Below are 15,264 nucleotides of genomic sequence, written 5' to 3'. Positions count from 1 at the left end.
AAAGCCATTATCATCCATCCATCTAGACCAACGTTGTTTTTGAGAAAAGCTGTTGACATTTTCACATAATGAGTACAATCTTTGAACCCTGTTATGCAAAATTTTATTTAGATTACTCGCACTTCATTAAATTACAAGTTTAATAAACATCGCTCTAAAAAAAAAATGGGTTCCTGCACAAAATGCTGCTTGCCCAATCCGCAAAGGGCGCTGCGGTCAAAAAACGCGCACAACACAAAGTTGTGACGCAAAATTCACGTGACAAAGAGCGGAAATGCGATTGGCCTATTCGTCCAGAATAATTGCGTCGCGGGGAATTTAACGATTTAACGTTCGCGCACTCAGCTGTGGGTCGGCCATTCGCCGGTGGCTGCGGTATTGAGACAGCGGTCGTCTTTTGGGGCCGATAAACCAGCCTTTGGAATTTCGGCAGCCAACGACCGCCCGACAAGTAGCCCGCCACATGAAACCGCAAGACAACGCCCACTGAAGACTTCCGACTAGCGTACCGTCGACACGAAGAAACGAGCTTGGCCCCCAGGAAGCACTTCAAACATGGCGAGGCGTAACGCGACCACGACCGTTGGCTACGCTGACGAAAACTCGAGGCCTTTTAACTTGCGGTCCAAGCCAACCGCAAAAGCCGGTGACGCCTCTGTGCAGGCCGCCCAAGCTGCTCCCAGGCGACAGGCGCTGGGCTGCATCCAGACAAACAAAGCGCTGGAGAACAAGCCGTTGCCCAAGCGAGACTGTGCCAAACAGGTATGGCGATGTGCCGGCGCTAGTGCTGTTCGGCGACTATTGTTAGTCGCACATGTGTTGCGGGGTCGACTTAATTTTTTCTAATCTCCGGTCGTGTTGCTGACATTTTCTGTGGTGCTTATGAGTCACTTGTAGTTAAAATTTGTAGTTAGCGCTGACCGTCGTCTTTGTTGGGACGTTATTAGTTATGCTGTCGCTTCGTTTTCCTTTCAAGACATGTGCATTTGCAGCTTTCTGGATATCGTGAGACGGCCAGCTAAGTGCATCTGTTCGTTCCAAAATTGCGATTTATTCGCACTTTCTTGCTCACGGTAATATATATAGATATGTGCGCGCGGCGTGGACTCGCAAGCCTTGGTGGCGGATCGAATTATTTCCCGTATTGAGCGATGCACCGCCGCCTGCTACTCGTTTCACTTACCTGTCACTTACCTGGCTGCCAATGTAGCTTCAGTATTTGATTATTTGCTGCTTTAGCGGCGGAACTGTCGTCGCGGCGAGCTTTTGAGTAGAATCACGGAGTTGACACTGCCAGAATCAGGTGGTCCTGATGTTGCTCACCAAAATACGACCGTTCCTTTTCTGTTTAAGGCTCAGTGTCAAATAGTTCATTGTCGTCATAACTTTATTTTCCGTTCATAATCCCTCCTCCTCCGTGCATTTTAGTCCCGACTGCCGCAAATGGGGCGCCAGTGCTCGTGTTCTGCTGAATATAGGCGAATAGCAATTTCAGATGTGCACCTGCAGCACTGGACGTTTGCTTTTAAACAAAGTGCGTTGCTTATTGCCTAATTGCGGTTTTCCATTCATGGCTGCAGCAACCAAAGGCCACCCGGAGGTCGGCACGACTAGGAGCATCGAATACCGAGAACTCTCGCCCGCTTGGGCGTTTCGAGATTTTTACCGACGACTCTTCTTGCGATGCCTCCGAAAAAAAGTTCGCACCAGCCAGTCCGGTGGTCGTGGCGGCAGCTGCCACGAAGGAACCCCTGTGCCTCGCACTCCCCGCGGCTCCCGCCGGCGCCACAGCGGCTCCTGTGTCGCCCGACAGCCGCATGGAATGCGAAGGGCCAGGTGAGTCGCCGCGCTGCACGTGAACGTTGCCTGCAAGCATTTCACACCACTACACGAGAGCGTGGCTGCCATCTCCTGGCTTCTTTGAACCACAGGAGAATCTCCCATGGTCCTGGACACATCCCTGCATACTCTAGAGCCCATGTGCTACTCACATGTTCGGGAACAAGAGTCCAGCGAGGAATATGCACAGGATGTCTACAATTACCTGCGGCAACAAGAGGCAAGTTTCACTTCCTGCTTTCTTCTAGCTGCAGTTGCTAGATGGCCTCACTTTGACGTCTTCATACTTTCACTTGGTGCCAGCCACCCTAATGAAATGCAAACAGCTCCACCACAGCTCTGCAAAGTTGGCTCATTCTTGCTCTTTGATCTTCGTGAGCCGCCGCGGTGGCTCAGTGGTTATGGTGCTCGGCTGCTGACCCGAAAGACACGGGTTCGATCCCAGCCGCAGGGGTCTCATTTCGATAGACGAAATGCTAGAGCCCCGTGTAGTGTGCGATGTCAGTACACGTTAAAGAACCCCAGGTGGTCGATACGGTGCCCTCCACTACGGAGTCTCTCCCTCATAGCCAAAGTCAGTTCGGGATGTTATACCTCTGCTACACGGGTACGTTGAAATGACATTTGAGTCGAACGGCATTTGAAACTTCGAATGGCATTCGGACTGAACAGACCCATGCGGTGCTACACGACTATTCCAAAAGCATTCGAAAGCTTCAGTATTCTGCCGCCAAGCCACAGGGGCGCTGCTGCTGTCAAGTTTTGTTTTAAACAAATATAGCAGCAACAATTTGTATAGTTACAGTCCGCTATAAAATTGCTACTTTCAAAAGTAATGTCATTTCTAATAAATTTTACTATTTATTCATTATTAAACACCTCTGTTCTAACAGAGGCCCAAGCCCATAGCCCTGCCATTTTTTGTGTGCGGTCTGTTGGCTACATTGGGCTCTATCTCCTGCGTGTGTCGCAAAAAACGAAAAAGTGTAATAAACTTCACTGAATAAAAAAAAAAAGCTCACTTAAAATGTACACACAGACACGCACGCACACAAAATAAAAAGACAAGACAGCAAAAGCAACAGCACAAAGTGAAAAAAACTGGTACAGGGCCAAAATGGCTGCCTTTCTTTCCTACGATGGGTTCCAGAGTATGCGGTAAATATTTGCTTGCTAACTAAACTTCTGGAAAAGATCCGTGTAGTGTATATAAATATTATTTAGAATTTCATCGTTTAACGAACGTATTTGCTCTTCAAAACTTATGCTGCCACCTATGGCGCGAGGACGGTGCGGTAGAGAGTAGTCGCGCTTGCGCCTCGAAGGCATTCCAAAATCTCGAATGTCTCTGCGGAGCTCCGTCGACTCGAATGTCATGTGAACCGAATGCCGTCCAAAACGTCGTGTAGCAGCGCAGGTTTGGCAGTCGAGTCGAATGACATTCGTTTGGAAGGCATTCGAAACGCCCGTGTAGCACAGGTATTAAACACTATAAAACCAAACCTTGATCTTTGTGAGCCACAACACATATATGTTAACAGCTTTGTTCAACACTAGCCCAGTAGTAGTCACTGGACAAGCAGCTTTTGGTGCTGGCCACTGGTCCTATTTTGCCCTCATTAAATGCCACTTAAGGATCCTGTACAAACGGGTCATGTCAGTTTTGGTCCACAGTAGTAGCCGTGAGCATTTGCTTCATTGCCTATGACTTTTGGAGCTCCCCTTGACTTCCACTGTAGACAGCTTGCTTGTAACCATAAGGGTGCTTTGATGTGCAGCCATGCATAGCATGCTAAGGCACCTGGTGTGTGGATTAGACAGATGGACAAGCTTTCACCATGCTGCTGGTTCACAAACAGTGTGGCCAATGTGATGTCAGTGCTACTTATTTATAGACCTCCTGCATGTTTGCAAACAAATGAGGTGGCGCAGCAGTCGCTAGCAGCTCGCGGTAGGCAAGAAACCACAGAGCAGGCATCACGGGGAGGTCTTGAGCTTGGGTTTTCAAGGCTTGTAGGTGGTTTTCTATGCACAAGAGTGGTTCATGCATTGAACTTGGTAATTTCACTCGGAAGTACACGGGCTCTCTTTGACCACATACAATGTGCTCTGGGAAATAGCTCGGCACTGAGCATTGTTGGTGGCAAACAAAGCGTTGCTGCCGTTGATTTCTACCCTAGACATTGAATAAAATCGCCAGTCTTTGACTCGCTGTACTAGCCAGCATGATCTTGCCTTGGGACAGTAGTGAGAAGCACTGATATTGTCTGAGCCGAGCAGACGAACTGTCACCGTCTGTTGACACACCTGCCTTGCAGTGCATTGCTAGTTATAGCGCTGCGCTTAATAGCTTAATCCCCAGTATCTCGTCTCAGTGTTTCACCCAACAGTTTCTGTTAGTTGACGAATCTGTTGCAGAGCAACGCAGGTGTTTGAAAGACACAGCGGCTTAGATTGCACAATACCACTCGCCTGCAAAACTACATGCACTGGACTCGGCAAAGCCTGCTCGCAATTTGTTTCCGCGTGCTTTACAGTATCCTTTGCCCACCATTCTCATACGATGACAAAAACGAAGACCAAATAACGCTGCAGCTCAGACAATTCCCACCCACTGGTGTTTTCTTACAGACAAGCTTGCAGTCACGCTCAACCTCATGGAACAGCTTATGACACAACATGCAATGAAAAGCTAAATGCACTTACGTGGCTTTTCACACACGTTAAAGTGCGCTGTTTTAAACAAACGTAACCGTGCAAGGTTGACACAATTTAGCTGACCTCTGTACATGAATCAAATATAATTCTGCCGTCCGTAAATAGTCCCAAGCAAATAAATGCGAAGAACGCTTCATTATGTGTTCGTATAAATTCCACACGCTATAATATGCTGCGATATCAACAAGAACGTATTCCTTGGTTGCGAGTGAACCGGCTGCCGTAACGTGAATAGTGACCATAACATGCACATCAAAACGGCTCCGGGTGGTAATTACCAGCGCAGCTGAATTTGCTGATTTTTTTTTTCCTTGCGCTGTTTTAAGTGTACCATGCTGTATATGCAAGTGAGCGCAACATCTTCCCCGCTATGACTCCTTTGTAGTCTGGCGACGTTGATCGAGGCCTAGACTGAGCTTTCTTTATATGGTGGCCTATTGCAGTATTTATCTGTGAAAAACTTATCGAAGCTGATTTAATTTTCCTCTTTATGCTACTGCTCGGATGCCAAAGTGACGCAGCTGGCCAATACACGCTGTTTCTGCAGTGCATGGGCACGATGCAGCCACGCCGTTCTACCGGTGGCTACGGACGCTACGGTAGGCATGGCCGAGCGGAACCTGTTTTGCCTACCGTGCGAAAGTCTCTGCTAACATCAGCACCTCCGCATCTTCGTGATGTTGCAGCATGGAGGAGGTGTACAGCTCCCTCCTCCCCTTCCTGTTTTTTTTTTTTACTATTGTTCCCGAGACACTTACTTCCACGTGTGCTTCGGCTGCCTCTTCCATTTACAGCTCAACTCCTATGCCTCTGCTTCCAGGTGAAGCTGGTTCCCACGCCAGGCTACATGCGGAAACAGCCAGACATCACATCCACAATGCGCACAATCCTCGTGGACTGGCTTGTTGAAGTGGCTGAGGAATACAAGCTGCATGAGGAAACCCTCTTTCTTGCGGTTTCCTATGTGGACCGCTTCCTCTCCAGCATGTCAGTGCAGCGCACCAAGCTGCAACTTGTTGGCACAGCCTCACTCCTGATTGCTGCGTAAGCTTGATCTGCAGCTTTCTCGACATTGTTAAACTCCTGTGAAACAGTACAGCATTGATTCTGTACCGAGCTGAAGTTCTTTGTCTGTCATGGCCTCTCCTCTCAGCACTTTACTGGGTGTTCTTTGCATCTACTTGTGCATAATGGTGTGTCCCTCCATTGATTTTTCCTCTAGCCACAATGCCTTTTTGCCCATTGTTATTGGCCAGCCTTGGTTTTGGACTGGTTCAAGGCACTCCACTTGTATCCTTGCAGGTATGCACGGGCACTTGCAGCTGTAGGCTTTTGCAAAAAGCATCAGGCGCTCGCTCTTGTGCTTAGCTGTTGAGCAGTATGCTCAAGCGAACATCACTGAAACTTCGCACCGGCAAAGAGGATGAGGACATAGAAAACACAGGACACTCATCAGCTACCACAATTTCTGGTATCCAGTCCACACCCAGTGTATATCTTCTTTTCTCTGAGCATTTCCTTTACTTTGTCTGCTAAGGCAGGACTGTTATACTTGGGTACATAGTCCACAGGCGCCAGACGTGCGCATAAAATGTATGTGCACGCAACGATCAGCTGAGAAAACTTGCATCATCATAGACTATAAACACTCCCAACTATAGTCTGTCGTGCTTCAGTCAAGAACCAGTCACGGCATGGTCAGTATGCTTTGTGTTGTTCGAGCAAAAAAAGTGTTCTTTCTACGTTGAGACTTGTCATTGCCTTCAGCATCTTCACTGTTATTCTCTCTGCTGGGTGCGTACATCTGCAAGGGCTCACTTTCCATTCAGCAAAAAGACTGATCCAGCCTTTTTGCTCGCTTAGACACACTTAGAATGGCACAGCAAATGCTCTTCTTTTTGGTGCCATCACATCCATGCTTTTAGTGCTTCTTGGAACTTGGACTGGATTCAGTCTTTTTACTTGTAGGGTGCAACACGCGCCAGAACAGTGCAATTACCACTGGTGATATCTGCAAGACTGCGTATATGCGTTGTGGACGTCGGGTGCCATTGATATGGCATGTGCTTTATTTTCATTGTTTTTCATGTTCTTTGAAATCAAGGTAGCAACTGGTGCTATACTTCGTTTCATACATCAAATGCAGCGCTGTGAAAGGTGTGAAAGTAGTCCGTGTGAAAAAGTAGAGGCATGTGTGTTACTCCACGCTAGTTCTGTGGCCGAGTGGTCTCGGGCACTAGAAAGAGACTGCATGTTGTCAGCAATAAGAGTGCATTTAATCAAGCTTATGACAAGTGTATTGTGTAATAATTAGACTGCTGGCAAAGCATTTATTTTATGCTCCACACAAGAAACTTTATACTTTTTGATTGCAGATGTAGGCAGCGCTAACAAGCAGCGCATTCACTGCATTGCACCTGATGTAGTAAACACACATGCATCTAATCAACGATGTGATGGCAACAGAAGCCTAGTTTGGCCGCACCTGCACAGGTGCGGCCAAAATATTATGCAGCGCTTTGGCATTCGAAATATTTTTATCCCGTTCCAGGGAAGATATGTTTCTTGGGTTCATGCACGAGCACACCAGCGGCTTGTGCTAAAATATGTACAAAGTACTTCCTAATTTTCGTTAGGGTAAGGCCTGACAAGAGTTTGATTGCTAAGGCGAGCTTATGGGGCTTCAGGCCCCCTCCGAAATTTTTTCGAATTGTCGCGCACCGTTGACCAAAACAACCACCGGCGCCGGTCATTCTGGATTTTGTCACCTACAGTGTATTTTTCAGACTAATGTCTTTTGGCATGAACATTGCTAACTCGGGTTGGAATTCGTGGCAACGCCCATGCACCTGGAGTCATGTAACGCAAGGGGCCCCATCCTAGCACAAACTTTCAATGGCCTATCGATGGCTCGCTGTTGCGGCTAAAATTTCGGTGCAATTACTCGCAATACATGACCGGTGACAGCTGCTGCTGCGCAGTACACTGGAACGACGGACAGCGTCAATGAGACTTTTCCCTGAGGCTTCCCCAGCGAAGCCCCCATTTTCTTGAACGACAAACATTCATAAAAATATTTGTCCTCTGCTTGCTAATTTCATGGCCTTTACATTTTTCATATCAGCGGCATGCACTGCTTTGCTGGTTCCGGACAGATATAGTTCTAGACTTCGTGTGCTATTTTCTTTACTTATTAAATACTAAAACATGGAAGCATTGGTATCAGTTATGTCTGTCATGAGTGAAGAATAAGGGGATAGTTGGTTTGACATGGTTACAAGACATAAAACTGAGCAGGGGACAAGACACAGAAGAGAAGCAGATAGGACGAGCTCATCCTGTTAGCTTCTCTCCTGTGTCTTGTCCCCTTCTCAGCTTTGTTTTGTAATCATGCCTGCCACGTTTTTTAAGGCATACAAGTACATTCTTTTATTTTAAAAAGTACATATTTCACTTGTCTAGACAGTTCGTAGTGTTATCTAATACACAATGGCATTGTCAATGGCAATGCAGTTGTTACTGTTTCGTTTGATCCTTCCACAAATTCTATGAGCCCCCCCCCCCCCCCCCCCCCTTCGCCCTTGAACAAAATTTCTGGCTACTTCACTGATAGCTGGTGAGTCACCTTAGCAGATGGGCACAATTTCAAACAAGTGGCTAATGTCCAGCTACTTTATTGGCTACCATTTTCTAAGCTACGTTTATGACTAGAGCCAAAGTAAATATAGTGTAATATGTTGACATAACTACACTGACTGTTCATGCTGCTGTAATATTATTACGAGGTTAGTTCAGCAGCAGAAACGAAACGGCTTGGCTACTGCGTACCGTAACAATATTTAATGTAGATGTGGCGTGCTTGTGTATTGGCTGTATTGGTACTGCACCTGTGTTCTATACATGCAATGCTTTCTTCTATCCAAAGCTTTGTTTAGCATAGTAAGAGCAGCAAATGTGACGAGCACAATTGCTACTGCACTAGTAACATAAGTAGGTTCCTGTTGTGCCCCCTCTAACTACCTCTCCCATCCCATTGCTTTTTTTTTCTCATGTGAATTGCAGAAAATTTGAGGAGATTTATCCCCCAGAAGTCTGCGAATTTGTGTACATCACTGATGACACTTACACCAAGAAGCAAGTTCTGCGGATGGAGCAAGTGGTCCTGAAAGTGCTTACATTTGACATTGCTGCCCCCACAGTCTACTACTTTCTGCAGCGGTTTGCTGGAGTCAACAAGTGTCCAGACACAGTCACCTTCCTCGGTCAGGTACATGCATGTCAGGCACAAGCAGGAGTGTTCCATTCTTTCGCGTAATATAGTAGAATCTCGATGACACGATTGCGGCTGATGCAAATTTTGGTACAATAAGGATTTGTAAAATTCCTTGGCCAAAGTGTATTGTATACAAAGCACAACTACAAATGATGCGCACCCTTACCACACCTGTAAGCACTACGCATCGCCCTCTCATCATGAACATACCATCGCCAGTTGTGCAATACGCATCCTGAGGACTGAGCCAGCGCTCCGCATGCTGCGCAATTGCTAGTTGTGGCGACTAGTCTGATAAAACTCGAGCAAAGCGGCAGATTCCCCTCTAAGGAGGCACTCCAGCCAATGGCGTCGAGATTTGGTTATTCCCCTTTCATCTGCCACCACAGCAATTTCACGCTGTTGTCGTATACAACTTAAGAACCCAACGGCTTTTCCCTGTCGGAGGACCCCCTTTCAGCCAGTGGTGTTGGCCGATGCTAGAGACCCTGCTGGCGTGACAAGCAGGGAATGGTAGATGAAAGGGGATAATCCCTTCACTCTATGGTCGGGGATAGACCCCTTTGTCCATCGTGGCGCCGCTCCCTGCTTTGTCACGCTAGCAGGATCATGCGAACCAAAAAGCCGCTGCATCTTTCAGTTGCATCTGACTATAGCAGGTTCGAAGGGATTGGTCAAGGCTAGAGGCGGATTGAGATGCTGGAGGGGCTACTCTGAGGGGCATTTGGCCATTCATTCTTGAGTTGTATCAGACTATAGTACCATGCAGCTAGCAATTGCTAGTCATAAGATGCACACCACAAGCAGCAAGATGGCAAATGGATCAGTTTTCTGTATCTGCTGCTGTGTCTCAGTGGCTTTGGCATTTGGCTGCTGATACGAAGGTCGCGGGTGCTATCCTGGCTGCGGCAGCCACAATTCGACGGAGGCGAAACACAAACGGTGCCCGTGCAATATCAGCGCACATTAAAGAATGGCAGGTCCTAGGTGGTCTAAATCCGGAGTCCTCCACTATGGCGTCCCTCATAGCCATTCGCATCATTGAGATTCTACTGTAGTGTCTTGCCCAATTATGACCACTGCAGGAAAGAGACCTCCCTATCGGTCTTTAGTTAGCCCTGTCCTATGCCACCTCCACCCACCCTATCCCCGCAACTTCATCTCATCTGCCCACCTTGCTCTCTGCCGGCTTCTACTGCATTCACCTTCTGCTGGAATCCACTTCATAACCCTAAGGGACCATCGGCTGTCTGCTCCCAATGTTGCTTGTCCTGCCTATGTGTCCTTTATTTCTTTTTTAAGAAACAGCCGATGAAATTCTCATCCCGTTATGACCAAGACACCTGTAGTGGCCTAGTAAACGTCAATGCTTTTATCCTTACTTTTCTTTAATGTTCTTAATGATTGCTTGTTTTTCCACGTATGATATAGTATTTAACTCTTGTTTCCGGCCTAACCTACTCTGTTCTCTCCCTGTCTAACGCTGCCGTTGTCACTTTCTTTTCATAGTTCGTAGCTCTTTGGCCACTCAGTTGTATGCTTTCTGCTGAAGTATGGCGAAATATGTATTCAGGCAAACCGTTCATTACCATTTCATCCACTTCAATGTTGCGCCACATTTTGCTGCCCTGAATTCAGCATGCACCCTTGTTCCTGCAGTACCTCTGTGAACTCTCCCTCTTGGAAGATGAACCCTACCTCCAGTACATCCCCAGCGTGATTGCTGGTGCTGCACTCTGCTTGGCCAACCACACATTTGGCAGGCATCCATGGGTGAGTTACTGCATCCACTGTACTCTCTTCGCTAGTAGCAATTTCTTGTCACTTTTATGCTCTCCTTCAGTGATGGTGCCCTGTTGTTTGCACAGTTAAGCCTTGCAGGGCAAAGTTTCATTTAGTGAAATGTGCACAGAAAGTGACAAATCCAAATTTTTGTGAACTGCGCATGGTTGACTCGTACAGTCCTGGTGCTTGGGGTGGCTCCTTGCTTGGCCTTGCAACACTATGGCCTTGAGCGGAAAAGCCGTAGCCACTCTGCAGATTGGCCGTAGGAACCTTGGAAACTTTCAATTTGGACAATGCGTTTTTATACATACAGTTCCAATACCAGTTTACCGGTACCCATTTACCATCTCTCAGTAGACATAATTTCTCTAAGGTGAATATAATTTCAAATTCTAAAGTGTGAACATTTACTCTAATGAGCATGTACCGAAAATAAAAATAGTTGCCATCCAAAGGTTGGCAAATATGTAGCTTGGAAAAAATTTCAGCTTCAAGGGACCGAAAAAATGCTTGAATTAAATTAAGTTCCAATTGTCAATTGTTCGCAAAAAAACTTGCAAGAACTGTTCGCATCAGAGTAAATTTTGTTTAGTGCAAGAATGGGCAATGGTCGCCTGCTTTTGAGATAACTGCGTGACATTGACTATTTTTCACCTTTCCTTCAGTGTTATTGCATGCACATTGTCGGGAGCATCGACGCAGAACTGCTCTAAAATGGAAAAGGCCTTGACCCCTTAAGGGGTACACTGATCTTAGACCTATTTTCCTTATTTTTAGTCCAATCCTAATGAAACTGTCACCTTGCTCAGTTTTTTATACTGCTTTCAAGTATGGAACTGCTTTTTAATTAATTCATTAGTTTCTAAGCTAATTAATTTTAGTTAGTTTTTTATTAGGACCTCTGTACAAAAAATGGCTCAATAAAAAATTTTAACCCGTGGCTACATAGTATGGCGAGTAAAGAGCGTTTTTTCATTTCACCCTCATTAGTAATTTTACAGCACTTAGAACAGTAGCACTCAAAAGTGTGAATATCATGCATAGATAAACTTTTCAAAATTATAAATTCTTGAAGCGTGATTGAACAATTGTGCTTCAATTATTGCATATATTGCGTCTTCAGCTTCCCTTAGCAAACAGTATGACGTGTCTATCTGTCTTAGACGTTCAGGTATTGACGTACTAAGACAGCCAGGTGTCCAAAATTTTCATGGTGTTAAATCGCCTGCTCCTGCACAAATTGAGCCCACACAGTGATCTAAATTTAATTTTATGGTCAAAATATAAATTTCCTGGAGGAGAAAACTGGTAGAGTTGAAGAATAGCTATAGGCTCCAAAAATGTCATTTTGATTTTTGGGTCATTTTTTGATCCCAAAGACCAGTGTCCCCCCTTAAAACTTGCACAGCACTGTGTGGGCACAAATACACTGCTTTCAACCTGGTGTGCTATCATTTGTAGCTCTTAATGGCAGCACTCTCCTCCCAGTGCAGAAAGGTCTTTGTCCGTCAGTTGCATCCATTGTGCCACTTCCTGCAGGGCCAGGACCTGGTTGACTACTCCGGCTACGAAGTGAGCAGCTTTCGGGAGTGCATCCACTCTCTGTACAGCAGCTTCTGCAATGCACCCAGCCGTCCTCAGCAGGCAGTGCATGAGAAGTTCAAATCTCCAAAGTAAGTGAACCCTTTCAGAGTGCAGTCGCTGCAGTGGCCCAGTGCTTATGGCAGCTCGGCTGCTGATCCGATAGACGCGGGATTGATCCTGGCCACGGCGGTCGAAATTCGATGGAGATGAAATTCTAGAGGCTCGTGTGCTGTGCGATGTCAGCGCATGTTAAAGAATTCCAGGTGGTCGAATTCGAGTCGACTTACAGTCGTGTAAATAGGTGTAATTGCTTCACTTCCAAAACTACTATTCAAACAAAATAACTCGATGCACTAGCAGAGATGTGGCAGAGAAGGTCATGTGGTACGTGCACCACTGAGTGACGAGATTTGCTAAACGTCGCTGAGCGCTCAGTGCGGGTGCAGCATTTTCAAATTACGTGACGAATGGCTGAAGTTTGTTCAGCCACAGCACCTACACGCCTCTGATTACAACCAGGTGTCTGGCTTGAATAATTAAATATTATCTACGTTGCCAGTTGAAAGTTATTCACCAGTTTTATGGTGTTTGCTAACGCTGGGTATTGTTATGCCGCAAAAGCCATACTGTTACCTCAAAGCCTATTAAAAATTGAATGTGGAAGAGCTTAGCTAATCCAGGATATACAAAGCGAAGGCTGTCGGCGTTCATTGTGTTCGTTGACACTGACAACGTTCTAGACGCTGCTGATTTTGAGAAAGGGAAGGGTGCATACAATATGCTCTTAGCAGCTGCAACGCAACTGAGGATATAAGCCGCGGAGCGGCCGCTCACCTTGGGAGAAGACTCAATGGAAGAAGACGCGGCTGGCGGCCGCGTGTACAGCAAGTGGCATCTTCAGAGCCTACGGGAAGCTGCTTCTACTGACCGTGAAGTCATTGCCTGGCGTGAGGCTGCCCTCCTAAGTAAGAATGAAGCGCAGAGAGCTAAGCGCGTGTCAGGAGACGCCCGAGGTATGTGAAGAACGTTTCGCCAAGTGTCTTCACCTTCCTCCAGCTGCGTCTTGCTCTTCCATTGCGCCTTCTCTCAAGGCGAGCGGCTGCTGCACGGCTTATATCCTCCACCGCGGCCCCGTTGCTAAGAGCATAGCGCATGCGCAGTGAGGCGCATAGCTAAGTGATGACGTCGTGCGCGGAGACTGTGCGCTGCTAAGTGATGACGTCGCACGCGGAGACTGCGCGTCAAACACCTCAGACTCGCACAGCTGGTTGCCATGGTTATGCCGCATGTGCAGAAGTGACTAGCACGGACCACCTGAAATGCGCTGCTGACTAGCCTAGTCTAGTTTCTGCTACAAAATTGGCAGCAGGCATTCTGGAGTATAGAACTAAGTACTCTCGATGAATTGCATTGCGTTATAAGTACTCCACTGAGCATATTGTGTCCATTGTTTCGAGACTTGTCAAAATAACACCAGCACCTCTTTTTTTATCTTGCAGGTTCCACTGTGTTGCAAATCGGAAGCCTTCACCGACACTTCCATTCTAACTCGGACTCCATCAAGTGTGTTGTGAACAAAGTGCTTCCCTGCATGTATCTTCCGCTCCATCACTGAAAGCCTTACATGGCGTGCAATTTTCATCTAGAACGTGAAGTGTCATGATGACGTGTCTCGTATTCTTAGTGGCGAAACATGATTTTATTGAGTGCCAGCAACTGAAGTGCATGTGTGATCTGTTGCTGAATGGCTTTCGCAGCCTTTTCAGTGGCATTTATTTTTTAGCCTTTTAATTCCTGCCTCATCCACCTGATGCTTAGGCACTGATGCCCAGGCCAGCACAATTGGGTGCCAATGCTTGCTACCTTTCAGCTGTTTTAGCCATTTACATAACGCAGGAACCATTGTCATTTTCCTGTACATAGGTATGAAAGGTTATATCGTGGTCAAACAGTATTTTTTTTACAAGAAAATAAATATCCTCCATGATGGGTTGCATCTACTTTCTATGTCCACTTGGCCAGTGCTTGCACTGGCAAGTTGCATGGTCATGACTCCTGGGCAAGAACGACACTGAAGGTGAAGTGAAGGTGAACTGGTGGGCACCAGTTCTATTTGGGGCCCTTTAAGTCTAGGCATGTGCGAATATTTCATTATCGAATATTTAAGCATTTGATTTAATCTGAATGTGGTTTTGGTCCAGCGTACCCCTCTCTCTGAGAGTGTGTGCTTCTGCACCTATGCCGCAGCCGGTCTGCGCATGCTCGAGGCAACAGAGCATGGCACCAAGCTCTGTCTGTACCTGCCAGGTGCCTGCAGCCTCTCTACTCGTGGAGTGTGCACTCTGTAACTGGCACGGCGGCGTGCTTCAGTACAGATTTAGCATACCTCGATCCGCTTCCGCACGCCGCCAGTGTGCACGCGCTGATTGGTCCTGACGGGGCAGGCACGCTTTAACAGCTGGCCGGCGCCTTGTGGCGTCGTCTGGGCGATCTGCACATGCGCAGTGGCTCCCCATGGAATCGGATCGCGCTTTGCTAAGTGGCTGTCTCCCAAGTGTCTATAAACGGAGGGCAAGCCGCTCCCTTGAGGTGCCGCAGCTACTCATCTCCGCGTGAAATTTTCAAATATAGTAAGTCTACACGACCACGAGGCACATGGAGAAGGGTTCCCCTTTCAGACTCCCCACGCAGAATGGCACTAGGCACGCGATAGAGGAGCCTTGAGTGCTTAGGTGTGCAGTGGCGTCACTAGAATCAGCTGCCCCCAGTGCGGTCGGCGACGCGTCACCCTCTCCTCTCTAAACGAGTGTATGAATAACAGACTTAGTGAATATATATTTGCATCTTCGTATTAGCAGGGCCATAAAAACAAATGCCCTTAAATTTGCTTTTTGGACAAAGCAATGCACACTTATCAAGAGAAAAAAGTGTTTTCAAGGAGACATGGATGAATGTGGCGATTCACAGTATGAAAAGATTGTGTGAGCATTTAAATATTGTGTGAGCATTTAAAAGTATGCACTGATGTGAGTAGGAAAAGCAGTGAAGATTTAAAATGGCAACTG

General features: G+C 46.8%; 1 protein-coding gene across 1 annotated transcript; it reads left to right on the top strand.

Annotated features, from left to right (window-relative positions):
- The first annotated feature begins 343 nt into the window (after positions 1–343).
- LOC144128697 (G2/mitotic-specific cyclin-A-like) lies at positions 344–13,915 on the top strand. Its single transcript, XM_077662325.1, has 8 exons — positions 344–762; positions 1,581–1,836; positions 1,932–2,059; positions 5,378–5,601; positions 8,620–8,824; positions 10,490–10,603; positions 12,155–12,288; positions 13,699–13,915. Exons 1-8 carry the CDS (start codon positions 556–558, stop codon positions 13,745–13,747), a joined length of 1,317 nt encoding a protein of 438 aa, XP_077518451.1. The 5' UTR covers positions 344–555; the 3' UTR covers positions 13,748–13,915.
- The last annotated feature ends 1,349 nt before the right edge of the window (positions 13,916–15,264 follow it).

This window comes from Amblyomma americanum, chromosome 4, assembly GCF_052857255.1.
Source record: "Amblyomma americanum isolate KBUSLIRL-KWMA chromosome 4, ASM5285725v1, whole genome shotgun sequence".
Classification (NCBI taxonomy): Eukaryota; Metazoa; Arthropoda; class Arachnida; order Ixodida; family Ixodidae; genus Amblyomma; species Amblyomma americanum.
This window is presented reverse-complemented; position numbering and strand designations above follow the sequence as displayed.

Excerpts from the sequence above, each read along its gene's own strand:
- LOC144128697 (XM_077662325.1), top strand. The coding sequence starts at position 556 with ATGGCGAGGCGTAACGCGACCACGACCGTTGGCTACGCTGACGAAAAC. Across the intron at positions 5,602-8,619 it reads GCCTCACTCCTGATTGCTGC|AAAATTTGAGGAGATTTATC; the intron begins GTAAGCTTGATC and ends TGTGAATTGCAG. Across the intron at positions 12,289-13,698 it reads GAGAAGTTCAAATCTCCAAA|GTTCCACTGTGTTGCAAATC; the intron begins GTAAGTGAACCC and ends TTTATCTTGCAG.